The sequence below is a fragment of the Dromaius novaehollandiae genome, chromosome 13, assembly GCF_036370855.1.
Source record: "Dromaius novaehollandiae isolate bDroNov1 chromosome 13, bDroNov1.hap1, whole genome shotgun sequence".
Lineage (NCBI taxonomy): Eukaryota > Metazoa > Chordata > Aves > Casuariiformes > Dromaiidae > Dromaius > Dromaius novaehollandiae.
Window position 1 is genome coordinate 1,907,294 of NC_088110.1, and position 17,992 is coordinate 1,925,285.

General features: G+C 50.8%; 1 protein-coding gene across 6 annotated transcripts in view; it reads right to left on the reverse strand.

Moving 5' to 3' along the window:
- The window catches only part of CPNE2 (copine 2), a 93,857-nt gene that overhangs the window by 56,133 nt on the left and 19,732 nt on the right, over positions 1-17,992 (reverse strand). For 3 of the 6 annotated variants that reach the window (XM_064519353.1, XM_064519350.1, XM_026104089.2), the window contains exons 2-3: positions 12,059-12,255; positions 48-227 (exon numbers count right to left, since the gene is read on the reverse strand). In XM_064519353.1, coding sequence (XP_064375423.1) covers positions 48-227; positions 12,059-12,226 — 348 coding nt within the window. In that variant the 5' untranslated portion in view covers positions 12,227-12,255. The other 3 variants (XM_026104090.2, XM_064519351.1, XM_064519352.1) reach the window with 3 other exon arrangements.

Consider the following 17,992-nt stretch of genomic DNA (forward strand, 5'->3'; position numbering starts at 1 on the left):
TGCTGGGGGGCAGCGAGCAGCAGGGGGCCAGGATGTCTGAGACTCACCATGCCCAGCGTGCAGGAGAATTCGCCCAGAAAGTCATGCTCATACAGCTGCATGCTCGACTTGTCCTGGTCAAACAGGGCAAACTTGAGCTTCTGCACTTCTTCAAAGTGATAGTCGACAATGAACTTCTTTGAGAAAGCTGGGTTGAGGTTGTTCACAGCTGTCTCCGTCCTGTCGAGCTGCAAGGAAAAAAAGGGCACAAGTATTCAGACATCTACACCCTAACTTCATGATGTGTGAGAATACCAACCCAGTCAAAGCTCAGGGTGGATTCAAAGCTTCTTGACGCCAGTCTTTGCATTTGCTTCTGACATCTCTTCTCCTAGGACACGAAACGTCCCTCGAGCTGGTGTTCTCACGCACTTCCTCACTCCCAGACCAGTCTCCATCACCTCTTCATTTGGACTGCATCTGTGGCACTGGCTGAGCTTGTTCTCCACACCCAGTCCCAATCAAGAACTTAAAAATCTGTAGAGGATTTTGCACTGTGTTTCTTCACCTGGGCGATTCACCTCAAGCGCACGGGTCCAACAGAAGCACTTAACCCATATACTGTTCTGTGACACGACCTGGAAACTCCATGTCAGAATGCTTCTCCAGTCCTCAGCCTGCCAGACACGCACAGCTGTAATGCTTTCTAAGGCAGCCCAAACCTATGTTTCTTTCAAGCTATGCAGCTAACAACAAGGACGAGCAAGAAAAAGAAAAGTTTTACAACACAGAGCAGTAGCCCTCTAGCATTTCCCACTAGAACCTCAAAACAAAACATCCATGTGGTTTCTTCTTTCTTGGCCCATCATAGGAAAAAAAAACCCCACCACAGTCCATTTTTCTTGGATTTAGCCAAGCATTAGGAGAAACAAGAGGCTGGAAGGACGGAGAAGACCATACTTCAATAGGCTTTGTCATCCTAAAGAGCTCAGGAAGTCCCTCGACTGGAGAGAGCATCTTCGTATTTGTAACCTCCTTCACACAAGTAGGACTGGGACATGGAGATTACATTAACTGACTAGCACAGGAGAGACTTGAGACGGGGCCAAATTTGAATCTCCCAAGTCCCTGAGGTATCTACTCCAGCAGCCTAGGTCTCGGCCACTTGGAGACACGACACATCCCATTTCTGGCTACTGACCGAAAATCTCCCAGCTAAAGCCACTCAGCTTTCTCCTCCCAGTCTCATTTCTGTAATGAGATGGCCTCTCCATATGCAGACGCGAGGCTCCAGACTGCAAAGCTCGAAAAATTCTCACCCTTCTGTCGATACTGCTATAAAACCTGCAGTTTGGATACTACTGCGCTCAGCAAGGAGAGCTTTTGTCAGCTTAGACATGTTGTTTGGAGAGCTGGTGCTGGCAGGATAACTCTTCTCGGCATGTTGTGCCTCTTCTCTGGTATTTCAGGAACAGCAGGAGGGGTGTGCTAACACAACGCCAACCCAGACGTGCCACAGGCTCCTGCCTGTGAGCCACAGTCACCCATTGACGTGAAACCCATACGTCCAGTCATCTGCCCCACGGCCATGGGAAACACTTAGCATCTTTCTCCAAAAGGACTTTCCCAGAGGCAGGACCAGCCTCCAGAGGAGGAAGTGGGAAAAAAGCAGATGGAAGCAATACCGCTTCTCCAAAACCTCTAAAACCCACCAGCCCACGCTACAACTGCACCAGCCAGGACCAGCCAAGCCGGCTTCCTAAATCCGATGAGCTCCCAAGAGCCACAGACAGCACCCAGCCCAGCCTCCTCGGCAGAGGCACAATCCAACCAGCATAGCCACAACCTGGAGCACCTCGGATCCATCCTCAGACACCCCAAAAAAGCAACCAGCTTCTCAAGAGCTGATAAGAACTTAGGTGAGGTGCTTAAAAAAAATTTTTTTTTCAAAGCATCATCCTTAATTCCCAGCAACTGAATACCACAGTGACAGATATCTTCAAAAAAGCTACAGCTACATGTTGGACTGGTGCAGTGCTGACAGCAGGGCTGGTGAGCGGGCTGAAATAAAAGATGTCTCAAAAAATAAAAATAGAAATAAAAATAAAGCAAAGAGTCTGTGTGCAGTCGGCCAGTAGAAGGAAGCTCGCGACCATGGTAGGAGCTTCGAAGGACTGATAGGCACAGGGGAAGGAGCTCCCTGTTCAATCAGCCCTAACACTGAGCCCTTACACTGAGCAGGGGACCTGGGCCCGTCAACAGCCTTGGTGTCCGGGGCTCAGGCCCCCAAGCTGAAGGAAGGCTGCTCTGTGTACTCGGGTCTAACAAGGTGCTCGGTGGCCCGGAAGCAAGAGTGCATGGAGGTTAAATGTGGATCTGCAAACTGAGAGGACCGCAAAGCCAGCGTGGGGAATCCACGGTTAGAGAGTAAGGATGAACAAGACCTGCCTGGGAACTCCACCCGCAGCACTGTGGGAGAGATCCCAGAGCCAACAACAGCGATAAGAGCAGGGGAAACTTGGCAGGCAGCCGGTGGAAGTGTGAGTTTACAACACAGCATGGCACAGATGGACACAAAATCTCAGCTTAGCCAAAAATCTCGGGGACAGACATGCTGGAGAGTAGGGAATGCTCCCTCTGCTAGAAGAGCTCCAGCACTGAACCCCATAACTCCCACTGCCAGAGGGCCAAGAGGACCTTAGCACCTTAAAATTTAAGCCAGCCTGGCAGATGTGGAGCAGGAGAAACTCAAGTATTGCCCTGATGGGGAAAATGAGGCAGAGAGAAGTTGGTGTATTCACCCAAGGTCCTTCAGAATATGGCCAAGGAGGGTCCAAGCCCTCATTTCGGGACCCGTTTTCCCCACCAGGCCACCTTCCATCCCTAAAGGTGCTGGGAAAGGGCAAGTTTGGAGGACGACATACAAAATACCCTCAGGGAGCTAAAAAGGACAGAAATAAAGCTGGAAGCACAGCCTGACTAAGTGACTGCTGAACAGGAAATGAAGGGTATGGCATAATAACCATTTACAAATGCTTGCAAGGATAAATTACAAGGATAAACTGCAAGCAAGAAAATGAAATAAGAGTTTTGTAAGGACAGACAGCTACAAATATTGTGATAGTTTAAAAAAAAAAAAAAGAGAGAGAGAGTGTTCTCAGCCAATTTTATAACAGGCTTCCTGTGAGATGGATGAGACTGGGAGAAAATCCCATGGAAAGCACTGAACACTCGCAGCACTTCAGCTTCTCAGGCTTGACGAAGAGTCACAAAATCAGATTAGCCTGGGAACAGTCTTGCCCTGACAAAGCTGGCAGACAAGGTGGTAGCATCGACCTTTTTTCCGTTTCACTCTATTATTCCAGGATAAAGTTACAGGAGCAACTAAAAGAAAGGCACACGCACTCCAGTGTGATTTTATCAAAAATACGCTTCTCTTAAACACTTTGGGAGACGGCCTCCTGAGCTGGTGGTACTACGCCTCTTGCACATGAACAATATCCCTGCCTGGGCCAAAGGCTTCCAGATGCACAGGGCTCCAGTGTGGACATGCTTTTCTTGGCTGCAAGCACTGCAAACTGCTGCTGCCTTGAGCCCTACGCAGAGCTGCGAGTGCCATACGGCCCTGAGCTGCTGTCTGAAAGGGAGCACTGTTGAGATTGCAAGTCCTTGCTCTGCAAATGTCCAGAGCCTGCTGCACCTCCGAGATGACAGCCTCAAAAGTTTGCAAGAATGATTAACTCACCAGCAATTCCCTGACTGCCCCGAACTGCTTTCTTTTCAGCCACTGTTTCTTCCCCATACAAGGCTCTGTAAACTCTGATTGCCAACAAAACAGCAGACGGCTTCTCCTTGCTCACAGCTCTTCATGTTTTGGTGGCCAAGCTACTTTGGATGCACCCTCCCGTAACCCTTTCCACTGGGTCACAACAGTTGCATAGGAGGCACCTTGGGAAACAGCACCCCATAAGCAGGGCAGGGAGGGTACAGACCATTCCCTTCCCATGAGGTAACTCATGAAGGTCACCACGAGCCAGGAGGCCTTGTCCCACCTATATCCAGTTTGCCTTCAGCTGGCTCCAGGTCTGCAAAAGAAAGACTGCACTAAGGAGGAGTTTGGATCAGATGGATCCGGCCCATTGTGGGCTGCTGGGAGCTGAGCGCAGAGGAGGGAACAGACTAAACCTCACATTCGTGATCAAGCCTCTGGGCTGTCCTTCCACACATCACACGAAACATCTTGTTAACAAAGTGAAATCTTCCCTCCTCCTTCCCCTAAGTCATTTAAAAGCAACCACCCTGACAAGAAGAGACGTTTCCTTCCTCATTTCAAGCCCAGTGGTACCCACATCTCACCCACCATTCTTGGGTCTTCCAAAAGCTGCTGCCACGTGGTGTTAGAGCACTCCCTCCCTCACAGACACGCGCGGGAGGGCACTGGCCATCATCGCCATCACAGAGCCCTGCTGAGCACCCTTCCTCGCTTCGCAGCTTGGAAACCCAACCCTGGGGAGGGCTGAGCTAGCAGACACAACCCAGGCCCACGGCAACACTTCTGCCAGAAAGCAGCCTCTGCCCTGACATCCATGGGTGGCATCAGGAGGGCAGGATGCAGAGGACATCTCCCAGAACTGGAGAGCTGGAAATAGGCACATTATGAGAGGGGAGGGGAAAATAAAAAAAGACAGAGAACACACCTTAGTCCCCATGAAACATATTCAGCATAGGAGATGGGTTTTGGAGTGACTGAGTGGAAACATGGTAAGTTTGCTATATATACACCAATTATGGCAGTATTTTTAAAGTTGGTGACTTAGTCTGCCTTAATTGCCAGGAAAACAAGTAAACTAATGCTATGTTCTCAGAATAGCCACCTGCTGCATCCTCTGGGAAGAGGGAAATCAAATAAATCAACCCCAGTGGGCTGCAAGCCGGCCAGCGCAACGCAGCTCCACGCAGACCCTTCCTTCCTCGCCACCTGCCTGTACTGAAGGACCCCAAACTTCTGCTCAACGAGAAGCAATGGACACTCACGAGCTCTCCCTATTTAAATAGCAGTGCACACACAAATCCGCTTTCGAGCCTCCGAGACAAGAGCACGCTCCCCCCAGCAGCAGGCAGCACAGAGATGGATTTCTGCTCCTCTCGCGTTCCCCGAGTGATGGAAAGCCAGGGACCAAACCAGGGCAGCATGAAAACTGAGTTCATACAAGGCAGCAGCTTCCCCTTGGGGCAAACGGGCAGCTGCGAGGAGGGCAGCAGGCTGCCTACGCATTTCCCTGCCCAGCCACTATCCAAAACACCTCCTTGGCTAGGACTAAGACAAGCAGAGAGCCGTTCCGGATGCGGTGTGGGGCCCGGGACACCCGACTCATACACGGTGCTTCCCCCACGGCTTGGAGGAGGTAGACGGACTGTGTAAGACCAAAGCCAAAGATGCAATGAGCCAGGCCTCTGCGGGAAGAGCTGTTCCACCCTGCGGCAGCGCAACCACGAAACCAGATTGCTGAATAACAAAAGTGAAACAAAAAGGGCTTTTTCTTCTGAGTACTCAAGGGAAAGAAAAGAAAGAAGATGATCTTCATGAGCACCTCCATAGTGCAGACACACAAGCACTCTTACTCACCTCTACACGAGCAATGCTACATCAATCCAGAGGGGGAAAGCTGGGCTCGCAGAGGCTGAAAAAGGCACCAAGGCTGGGATGATGGGAGAGGAGAGCCCAACACACCATTGTGTCACCATGGCCAAGCGAGTTAACACAACTCGAGGAATCGCACAAACTCTCAAGTCTCTTTGCGAGCGGTCTGGCCTAAAAAAGGGTCTGGGGACATGTGCCCCATGGGGATGCAAGATGCTCATCTCAAGTCCTGAGGGTCCAGCATCCTATGAAGACCCACAGGAGTGTGGCCAAGCTTTTTGATCTTATGAGCCATGCATGTACCACATTCTGCCATGCCAGACATGCAGGACAGCAGAGAGAAGGGAGAGGAGCAGCTTGCTGTCCCAGGTCTCAGTAACACTTTTGCTGCCTCCAACTCAAGTGTTTTACCTCAACCTCAGGAGAGACTGAACAGCAGAAACAAACTCTGTCATGGTGTTGTGCTTTTAACGGTTGCTAACGCTGCAAATAAAATACCACGGCTCAAGGGAAGAACAGCTTTCACCACCAAAACCAGTCCCCTCATCACCCTGCAGCTGGCCACACCTCGAACAAGGGTCTGAAGGGGTGGCCCAAGGAAGGGAGGGGTGAAACGTGTTTTGAGTTACCATTTGCAGAGCGAGAAGGCTTCCTTCAAAACCCAGCTGTAAAAGTATTTAACCGCCTGCCTATTGTCAGTGTGAAGCACACCTAAACTGCAAGCTTCCAGTTGCTGGTCACACATATTTTGATCTCTGGTTTGACCTAGCTCTTCATCTTCAAATTTGCCAACGACCATCAAGCACAAGGCCTTTTCACACCACATCCACCACGAGACAAACATGCCATCAGCTCCTTCCTTCCCCCTTCCCTCTGAACATTTACACATTTACTAACCCTGCAAAGTGTAGAACTGTCTGTGCAAGCCAAGAGCAGAAAAGCATAAGGGTTTTTAAGAGACAACCAGGCTAATTAAAGATTTCTGTTCAGGCAAGAGTCTTAATTCTACAAAACAAGCAAAAAACCAGGAAAGCATCTCAAATGACAGATCTTATGTTAAACGGCTGTAGCCAAAGTGCTCTCCAGATCCAGAAGGGAGGTTTGCAAGAGATGTTTAAGCAACCTCCTCACTTGGGAGATGCTGTCGCAAGTGCAAAGGAAAACTTGAGCTGAAAAAGTAGTCAGAGTCCTACCTAGAAGGAACAATCAGTGCTTGGTTCATAGACCTGGACAAAAGTAAGAGTGAGGAGCAGGGAAAGGGGGGCACTTCTAGCACTGAGGAAATGCGGGAAGGACACGATTTAGGAACAGGGACTCTGTACTGTACTTCCTTCCTCTCTCTCTCCTCCAGAGACATCCTGGAAGTCACAGCTCAAGAAACACCAGCCAAAAGGTTGGCAACTGACTCGGTGGCTTAAATATCCAGCTCAGACCAAGCTGTGCCTAGAAGACAAACAAGCCCTCAACAGCACGAGTAAGCAGTGATGTTCCACCATACCCCATGCTCAGGGCTGGAAAGGTGATTCACAAGGGGTACAAAAGAAATGGCACAGCTGAGTCATACGTGTCCCTACTCCCTGCATCGCGGGCCAGGTCTTCCATGGCTACTGCAACATGATGTCATCAGGCGGAAAATTAATACGTTACCCATTTTTATGTCACTTCTTGGCTTGTGTTTTCTGTTCCTTCCCTTTCCCCCTCAAGGCTGATTCAGAGACTTTAGTTCCTATTAAGCTTAGTGAGACAAAATAATTGTATTTGGGAACAAATCTGACAGCTAGAAAAAACAGTGAAGAGAATCCTTTTTGTCAGCATTATCAGGCACTGCAGCCTCAAATCCACCACCCAGCTATCAGATGCTGGCACGAGCACAGCTGGGTCCGGTTACTGAAGGAAGAGACCTGTGTCCTCAAGGAGGGCTGATACTCGTGGCTTCTCCGTCTGTCACCGATCAGTCCAGAGGAGGTACATACAGCGTCGGTGCTTGTCAGCACGTGCAATGGGATGAGTTCATCCTGCTCAGCTTGTTACTGCCTGCTCCGATCCAGCCCCTGCATTTAGCTGCGTTATTAAAGCCACCACTTACAAATACGAAACTGATTCATTTTTAGGCCAATTACAGTAACTGTAACAAGTCTCCTATTTCACCTGTCCCACCTCTTGCCATAAATCAGTCTGATATGGACACTCTGCATAAAGACAGACCATGTTTAAATATCAGGATGTATTACGCTCCCAGGACATTTGAGGCAGCATCGCCTGGTGACACAGCAAGGTTAAGACAGCTTCATCTGTGAGGTCTTCCAGTGACTATCCTTGGAACCTGGCGATGCCATGACAACAGGCACGTCTGCATGACTGAAATCCATGCAGGACAACACAGGCACCCCCAGCTTAGCTCTAAACCAAGGTGGCCTGAGCTTCAGATGCCAAAGCAGCCCTCAGCAGGTCTCGGGAAGGCTCATACGGCCAGCACGGCCACAGCGACTTGGCATCAGTACCCATCCAGCAAGGCTACTGCCAGCTAGCCCATCTCTCCTTCCTACAACGACACTTCCCCTGGCAGCCCAGCTACAGCCCAAACCATCCATCGCTACCACGGTGGGTGCAGGTACGAGACTATTTCTACTCCTCGTCGTGCCCTCACCAGCGGGTTGGTGGATCTTGGCCAGCGGCGCTCCGAGCCCAAGCCTTCTGCACGCAGAAGCAATGACGACCCCCGTTTCCCATCTGGAAGCAGCCTGGTGCCTGGCAGCAAAGCTGTAAATATGCCGCCTGTCAGTTTTTGCAAGACGCTGACCTCCACTGAAACCACAGAAGCAGAGCATCTTGCAATCTGCCATTCGAGACTGACTTCCAGTACCTATTTTGCCAATTAAAAAGAAGCTAAAAATAGCGGGGAGGAAAAAAAGTAACCAACATGTTTGATTGTATTGTAAAAGAAACGCTGGAATCAAAACTGCTGGACTGAGACATTACTGACAGCAAAAGAGAAATTCCTGAGAAATACAATCGGCTCAAAGAGATGCCACCTAGCAAGACTGGAAAGCTCATTAATCTCATCCAGGTGGCTGAGTTAACACCACCAGCCTAATTCCAGGCCCCAGCAGCAGTGAGGTCTTCCTCTGCACCTACCCTGCTGACCCCGCTGGCACCAGGAGACCAGCTGTAGGACACCAAAGGTATGTCCATTCATTCACCAGCTCCCTGGCCAAATGCTCAGGCTCCCCAGCTAGTCCAGGCACTGCAAAACCAGGGTCACCTAATTTCCTGGGAACTGGGATGGTTGTTTCAGTTAGGTGATTTAATGCCCTCCAGCTCCTTGTTTTGTGCTGTGCTGACCAGGCCTGCATCCAAACCAGTGCCTGTATCCATCACATCTGCATGCAGAGCTTATCTGCTCCCTCCCAGGCACAGACCAAAACCAGCCTGAGAAGCTGGCACCTATGCTGGAGGGTCACCCAAGCGAAATGTCTTGCTGGTGCAATAATAACACTGGTAATAACCAAGGTAATTTTATTTAAAGCCAATTCAGGCAGCTCTGCGTGAACTGCAGTGATGGCAGCACACACACACGTGCGGTCCCGGGAGCAGCTTGCAGTGGCTGCGGCAGGGTGAAGCACCCCTGTGCCATTTCCTAGCAGGAGGAGGATTTTCCCAGCAGGAGGAAGATCTGGCTGGTGGGCTTTCTGGGAAGCAAATTCTTGGGATCAAGCCAACATTTTACTTATGCTATCAAATAATTCAGACAGCTGCTAAGGGTAAATTCCCTCACACTCCATTAGCTTAGCGAGCAGCTTCATACTGTCGAAGCAGAGGGCTGGAAACAACCACACAACGGTGCCTTGTGCGTCGTTCGCATCTCGGAGAGAACAGATTCATCCCTTGTTCACCCACGGCTAGGGACAGCGCAAGCACGGAAAATCCTCCTGTCCTTAAAAAGCCTTTTATCAGCAGGACCTTGCCCTGGAGTAAGCTTGTGTGGTGCGGAGGGAGACAAAAATCAGTGCAGCTCTGAGCTCCTTTAAACATGCAAGGAAAATAAAAACAAAAATACTCCGTCAGAGCAATGTGCTTCCCCCACACAGACCAGGGCCAAGGCATGCCTCGGCGCTGACATGCATACTGCTCCCAGAGCAGGGCACATCTGCGGAGCTGGATACTTTGGTAAATCCAGGGAAAACCAGTGCTGGCAGGGAGGATAATCCCTGCCCTCTTCTGTTCTTACAGGAATCACCTTTCCTATTTGCAAGGAGCTGCCTCCTGAAACCAAGCAAGTAACAAGATCCTCTGCAGTTTCTCCTCAGCGCCTCCCGGTATTAAATGTGGCAGGTGAAGCATACACTTCTGAGATTTCTGGTAAGGATGAAAGATGAACGGGTATAAAGAGTTCAAAGGCTTCTCCTCAGGATTTGCCAGCTGCTTGCTGTCCATCTGGGACAGAGCAGATCCCAGTCTCCCCCGTGCGTCTAACTCACAATATTCGCCTTTCCCTATCCCACAGTCTTGCCCCTCTCAGTAAATGACAGCCCACATGCTCATTAAACGTGCAACTTAAGGCCTCACTGACCTTGATATAATTCTTGGAAAAGACCCCAGGTATTCAAACACGAGCTATCCTGAATACCTCTATTCTGCAGGACAGACCTGCCAGACCGTCATCCAGCCCATCCTGTCCCACAGAAACAGCAACTCTTCAAGTCAAACCCAAAGAACAGCTTTATATCTGGCTCGGGATCCTGGAAACAGCTCATCTTGGCTGCCCTAGAACTGCCCCTTGTTCCAAGAGGACTTCACACCATCTAATGGTCACGTACACTTAGCATTTTTAAACAAGCAAGTCAGAAGTGCTCCCAGCTTACTGCGGACTGAGAAGTGCTTGGGACCAGTTCAAACATGGCGAGGTCATTGTAGGCCTACCACACGCCCTGCCAGAAGGCGGTATTTTGAGATTTGCAATTACGTCTAACCTGTCATCATGACACCTGTCAGCTCAAAACAGAAACCACGCCAGGTGAATGGAACGGTAGCAAAAGCAGATGCGCCACAGTTAACACACCTGCGCCACACGTGTAACCTTGAGGGGACCGAAAGGATTCTCGTCTCTGCTTTGGAAGGCAGTTTAATGGGGGAACCAGAACTGAGCTTGATGAAGCTGCTTCATTCAAGGCAAGGGATGTGGGGAATCTTCAAAGGTGCAGCTTCGGTGCAGCTTTCCCTCTGTAACACATCTCTACATGCTTTGTGCTGAGAGCACTGAAAGACCTTTCACACACACACCCCGTTCCCCTGGCACAACATGCAGCCTCCAGACCGGCATGAAATTCCTGGTTCAACACAGAAAAAAAAAGCCAAGAGAGACTGATCTTCAGAGAGGCAGCTCCTTTCTCTGTGGCAGCTTCAAAGGGCAGCCGTTCGCACGGTGACACTGCACAGAGACGGGCACGCTGAGAACAATTTCTGTCCTGATCAAAAGATAAATGTGATTCAGAAGTGGACACCCAGAACCCTGCGTGGCTTTGAAAGCTCACCCACACCCACTCGCAAACCCTGGCTGGAAGTCTCACAAACGCAAGCTCATCCCTGAGATCTTTATTTCTTGCTGTTAAAAGCACCTTGACAAGAGCCGGTTTCTCAGAACTCCTACACCAGCCTCTGGCTGGGCCCTGGGCACAAAAGGAAGGGAAAAATAAAGATGTTTAGAGAAATGTTAATCCAATTTGATCCAGCCATGAGTAACACAGAGGCTCGGCTCTGGTTAGGAATCAAGGTTTGTCCTTGTTTAGTCTGTGTGTCTTCCTCCAGCACTTGTTAACAGAGCAAAGCACGCTGTCGTGCCTTTTTACTGAATTCTGATTGTACGAGACTCCCTGCACACAGCTGGCGAACAGGATGGTTTATGTAACACTTACAGCTGTGCCCTGATATCCCCCTAACTTGGGCTCTTCCTTCTCAGTCGGAGCCATAATCTTACAGCTAACATATATAATTCTCCTCATGTGAGTAGCCTTTTTTGGTTGAGCGGGGCTACTTAAACGAGTAAAATGACACATGCTGCTTAAGCACTCGCAGGTTTGAGGCCAGCTGTCTCCAGCTGCATCTGCACCGAGTGCCTGGGAGCTCTTCTCAGATCCCAAGTCTGGGCAGAGCCTCCAGCCCCGTGAGGACGAGCTGAGGGTACCACCGCTCTGCCTCCCCAGCTTGGCTGCCACTGGGAGGAAGCCCGGGAGTGGATTGGAGCCGCAGTGCTTTCCAGGCGCTCCCCTGCTCTGGATAACCAGGGAATCAGTTTAAACACAGCCTCCTTCACAACACATACAAGCAGGATTTAGTGCCCCCTTGCCTAAATCAGTCTGCACTGAAATATAAGCATCATTTGGAGACACTGACACTAGGTAAATCACATGCGCTGGAAACCAGGACAACTTCAGGACTTACCTCTACCCATTTTCCATTGACTTCCATGAACAGGACGCAAAAGGGGTCAGATTTGGAAGTGACATCCCTATCCAGAAGGTTTTGGCCACACACAGACAACTCGACTTTGCAAACGCAGTACTGGGTGCCAATCGGCCCCGCTGGAGTGGGGCTCGCTGTATACGCCATGGACTCCAGCAGCAGCAACTCCAGACAGTCTGTGGGATGCAAGAGAAAGCAGAAAAGCATTAGTGCAAGTGGAAAGGCGGACAACCACGCGGCTGTAGGAAATGCTATGTTGGCGCAGGGGGCTTGGGCACAGGGAGAGGTGGCCACATCCAGGGTCTCATGCTCTTCCATTAGCTCTCTCCTGAAACAAAATGAGTTAAAGCCTCTCTAGGCACCAAACCTTCTGTTCTGACCAGTTACCTTCTCCACGTGGATACTGCAACAGGCAGACATCCTGGGTGGAAGGAGCCCAACAGCGTAACCACAATCTGTGGTGGTTTAGCTCCATAAATGACAGATTTTCAAAGAGAAGTAATGTCTTTTTTATCCCCCGATGGAGTAGAAAGACACAGACAGCATCTCAGGCACAAAGAGGCAGACCTGAAGGTAGGCTTTGGAGCCTAAAAACTCATATAGTGCAGCTATATCAGCTGGCCCAATAAAAGATGTCACTGCTGTTGCCGCACCCTATAAACACAGCTTTGCTTATGAGACAGCTCCATCGCCACCCATCTCCTACCTCACGCCCCAGTTCCTTGCTCACTTCTGCTATCCTCCCTCACTGTGTTCGCGGGGACTGATGCTCTCCAACATTTACCCTCCCTTGCTGCTTTCTGCAAGTGCCAACAGTTACGTAGGGGGAGCGAGAGCTTCCCAGCCTTCAACAGAAAGGATGTGAAGGAAAGGGGGAGCAGCAAAAGGAAACGGGGGAATGAAAGGTAAAGGAGCAGAAAGTGTGGGCCACGCTAGGAGAAGATGAGACTGCTTGAACTCGTCTAACGCTAGAACACAGAGCGGCAAGTGAGCCTTACCCTGGCCCTTAAGACGCACCCTCCAGCACCCCCCCCCTTGCAGTTATTTGCATTACTGAGCCATCACACAATAAAGATCAGCCTCAAACACTGAAGAAGTAAGAGACTACTCCTTTAGGTACATAAACCCCGTAGAGCCCCTCTGCTTTCAAGGGCTGGCACCTTCACAGCGCCCGAGCACTGCTGCAAAGCCGTTTGCCAACAGGCTGTGGGGACTCAACGGCTCCGCGACCCAGGCAGCGGCCCCGAGAGAGGCTGTGCCCCCCTCGTGCCCCAAGGGCTCGGTGTTTTGTGTGCCCACGTAGGTGGGCACCCGCCTGTGTGCGCGTACACACGCACACAGAGCCCGGGGCGAGCACGTCCCGCCCAGTAAGAAATATGCCACCACAAGCGCGGAGGTGGTGAGATCTCCAACGTGACTTGAGGTACCTGGAGGTCGCAGCCACTCCATCAGCACTCTGCCAAACCTCCTGCTGATATCTCCAGATGACACTTTTGAATCCAAGCAGGGGAAAAGTCCCCCTTTTTTCCCTTTCTTTGATTCCCCTTCCCTTTCAACCCTTTCTTCCAGCATAATTTTTTTCTGCCAGGGATGCTGGTGGGGAGGGAAGAGAATTACATTTCCATGACATTTTTCAGCACAAAAACTGTTCTTCTGGCATCTTTTGAATGGGGGTAGAGTGGAAATAAGGCTCAAAGCACGGGGATTTCTCCCTGGTCTCATGGGACTGGCAAGCTCTCTCATTTAGCTGTTCCAGCAAGTCCCATGGGACTTGTATTTCCAGGCAGTCCCTGCTAGGAAGCAGATGGGTTTGTCCCATCCTTGCTCTGCTTCAGACAGAAAAGCAACAAAACTACTCTTTATGAAGTCCACTGGTGAGCGCAGGGCAAGACAAGGATGGAAGGAAACTACCCTCCCACAAATGGAGTAAAATTAACTCTGCTGATGCCTTGGTTTTGCCCCAGTCAGTCCACAAGAAGCATGGACAGAGGTTCCTGGAAATTTCAAGTCATTGTCCCACCATACGAAATGCTTCCAGGCTGTCACAGTGCGGTGGGACGCAGAGCCAGGATGGGCCCAAGCCACGACGGCCAAATTTGGATTCTGTCCACAAACTGTCATGCAGGAAGATGTGAGAGCTGGAGGATCCAGCGGGCTGGAGAGAAACTCCAACCCTGAGCTCTGGCTCAGTCCTATTTCCAGCCTTGCCACCACGCCAGAGAGAAGCAGTGGTTCTAATATCAGTTAAAAAGCAGCACTATTTGGTCCACAGAAGAGCAAGGCAAACGTGACAACCACTGTATGACCTGGTGCATGGGCTGATTTACAGGGCGCTGATAAAAACCATCCGTTATAATAAGAGCTCAGCAAAAGTCTACTATCAAAGCTATTTACGACAGATAAATATGAGCTTTGCACTATCATTATGGCAACAACCCCATCCATCTCCCACGTGACATTTCTGTATTCTGATGTGCAGACTACTTGGCAAAAAACATCAAAGGTCTTCAACAGAGAAGAGGGAAGAGAGGAAGAAAGAAAGAAAAAGCATTTTCTAATTAAGTTATATCAATAATCCTTCATGGCTGGGGTTGCTATTGGAGAGAACGAACTGTTTTCAGCAGCTGGTTCGAAACCTTTCTCCATATCCCTCTTCTTCAAGAGCAGCTCCTGGCTCACCCACTTTATCTTAAAACCTTAAACATCACCTTCCTCCACCTCAATAAACCATCTGCTTCTGTTTGGGAATAAAACCCCACTTCATATATTTATCTTGCCCAGGCACAAATATTTACAAATGTTTGTGCTCTTCAGCTGCTACGAGGAAGCTCTGGGACTGCTCCCTTCCCTTTCGGTTTAATCTTCGAGCAGTGCATGTGCTAATCCCAACCACGCATTTTTGCAGGAGCAGAGCCCAGGCACCACAACACAGGGCTGCCGAAAACAGCCTCCCAGGACCCAAAGGCAAACTGCCAGGCAAACAGAGCAGGGCACGTGCTGGCGTACGGATGGCATGCACCCCCCCCCCCTTCCCCTGCCCGGAGCCAAAGGGGGGCTTTTGCACCCAACACGGACGTCTGCTCCGAGCACTCAGCCTCAAATAGCACAGCTGCGATTAATACGGAGCGAATCCAGCAAAAGAGGAAAACAACTCACACTTCCAAACCTCTGAGCCCTTCCTGTCCTGTTCGTCACAGTTTCTGCTCGGCACTAAAGGGCATCGTAAAAAGCAGAGGGGCACAATCGCGTTGGCTCCAAAGGGACCCGGCTGTCTCTCTGCAAGAGAAACCCCCTTCCCGTGCGTGTCCACACACCTCTCCAAACAGAAACCACCTCTCTTCCTGGAACGGGGTTTGCTCGCTCGTTAGCCTGGCGCAGTCATTCCCAGTTTTCAGCAATGCGAAAGCAAAACCAGCAACTCACACGAGGAACAGGAATTTCAAGGAGCAGTATCCCTTCGGCGTTTAAAATGATGCAGGACACAGAAGGTCTCAGAGACATGTAGAAGAAAAAAAAAAATCCTCCACGCCCGTTCACCTCGAAGCCCTGCCTGCGGTGGGAAAAAGTGATTTGAAATGTCACGGCCTTACGGGATCGACCTTCTTTCTTTCAAGCCTCTGCTGCCAGTTGAGGCTAAAACAAAGATTTTTTTGTTTTTAATACACAGATGATGCAATCAAAGTCTTAAAATAGCAGGCCTGTTCTATTTATGCCGCTGACCGTCTGCAGCTCCCTCCTAAAAGCAAACACAGGGCAGCAGCGCCGGCATGAACCTGGGCCGGCAGGGGCAGGGAGAGCCGGGTTGGGTTTTTCCATCTCTCCTTCCCCCAGATCTCATCTCCGCCTCAGAAAAAGCGGCGGCAGCAAATGACTCAGTGGAAAAAGCTTTTTCCCAGGGCCGCCTGGCACACCACCACCCTCTGCCCCAGGGAGAGAGAAGTCGCGTTAGGCAGAGCTGCCGGTCAACACGGGCAAGGGGAAGAGGAGACGAGCAGCCAGTGCTTGGTCCTGGGGCACATTAGGGCAAGGTCCTAGCAAGACTCAACTCCCCTGGGAAGGATCTGCTCCCAGCCCAGGCACAAAGGGCACCGGGAGTGCCTGAAATCAGAAATCCAGACACTGGCTTCTGCCTTTTCTCTGCCTAAGGACGCACATGACCAAGCCACCGGGGCGAGGCTCTCTTATGCTGGCTACCTGGCCCTGAAAGTCCAACCTCATCTCTCAGGTGCCAACAACAGAGCCCTGTATTTGGCCCCCCAAAAAGGCAAAAGGCAACACAAAGACCCAACCCATCCCCACACGGCCCCAGTTCCAGCAAAGATGATTCTTCTGCGAAAGAGAGGAACTCGGACTCTGTGGCCCTTGAGTCCTTGCCTCTGCGCTGACAGCGCCCAGCAGTTGGTGGGATGTTGCAGGAAGGGTTTCATCCCGGCGTCCCAAAGCTAAATATCTGTGCCCGTGTGGGACACAACTTGGCTTCACATATTCAGAACAAAGCTGATGTGGGCTCACCAGCATCAGACAAGAAGACATCACTCATTAGGACTGCGGCAGGTTGGACTGTACTGAGCAAAGCCATCTCTTAATCCACAAGCATCACCAGTACCTGGCTAGGTGACCTCCACAGATCTGCTGGTCCCGCTAGCCCACCAAGCCCAATTCACCATCGGCAATGGAGGTGTCAAAGAGGCGGGTCGCTCTGCGGGATCGCCTGCCAGCTCAGAGCATGCCATCCCTCCCGCGTCCAGTCCATCCGGGCTTATCCAGAGCTGGGCCAATGCCTGCACACCACACACACTTGCACTAACGCCATGAGATCGGAGAGCAAGCAGCCGAAGATGGACAAAGGGTCACATCCCACTCTACCCCTGGCTGCGCCTTTCCCTTGTGTCAGCACGGATCTCCTCAGAAAGATACAGAGCAGGTCGTGGCTGTTGTGATGCTGGTTTGGGCCCCTGAAGCTGCTGGAACTGGCTCTCCACGAGGCCAGAGAAGAGCCAGCCGGGGAGATGTGGCAGGACTGCCCAGCTGGCAATGGTGAGCCCTAGGCCAACCCTGCCATAAAACCCCAAGGAGTGCAAACGGGTGGAAGCAGGCAGCGCTACCAAATAACAGTGTCCAGCCACCTATTCCCAGCGCTGCCCCTTGCCTTCTGCGGGCATGAAGGTTTGCATGTTCCCAAATCAGATCAGGGAGCTGATCCAGCTGAAAACCAATTCATTTAAAAGTAAAAAGTCATTTTTTCAGCCAGATTGGCTCCCAAACTGTGCATGCACAAAAATGTCAGTGATAACACTAAGGGGTACTGCAGGACGCAGAAGGCCAAAAGCACCTGTGACGCTTCAGCAGAGCACAGACACATCTGTGGGTCTTACCATAACACGTACCCACCTACGCCATCCACCCTTAGTGCCCGTCTCGCCTTGCTTTCCAGGGGGAACTCAGCCATAGGACTAGCCTCCTCTCTCCTGGCAGAGTTACATCAGCAAAAAGAAGTCTTTATTATCCCTAGCACCTTTCCTCCCACTACACGTACTCCCTGGGCCAGCTGATGTCAACTGGCACAAATCCAGTAGCTTCACTGGGAGACAGGGACTGATGCCAAGCAAGGATTTGGCCTTTGCATTCTCTGCAGAGTGGTGGGGGCAGCAGCTGGACAACACATCAGGCAGTGAAGTGTCTCTCTTGCTCACAGATTTCACATCTGAGGCACTACAAGGCTTGAATGAGAGAGTGGCAGAAAATTTTACCCCCAGTAAATGCCTTAAACTCAGGGGAAGTTGAGCTGGCACCAAAAGAAAACACACAAGAGCTGGCTCTCCAACATCTATATTCCAGTCTCTCCTCCTCTTTTGTTCTCGTCTCTCAGCATTCGCCGCCCTAAATAAAGTCCTTCCACTCACTTGGCATCTG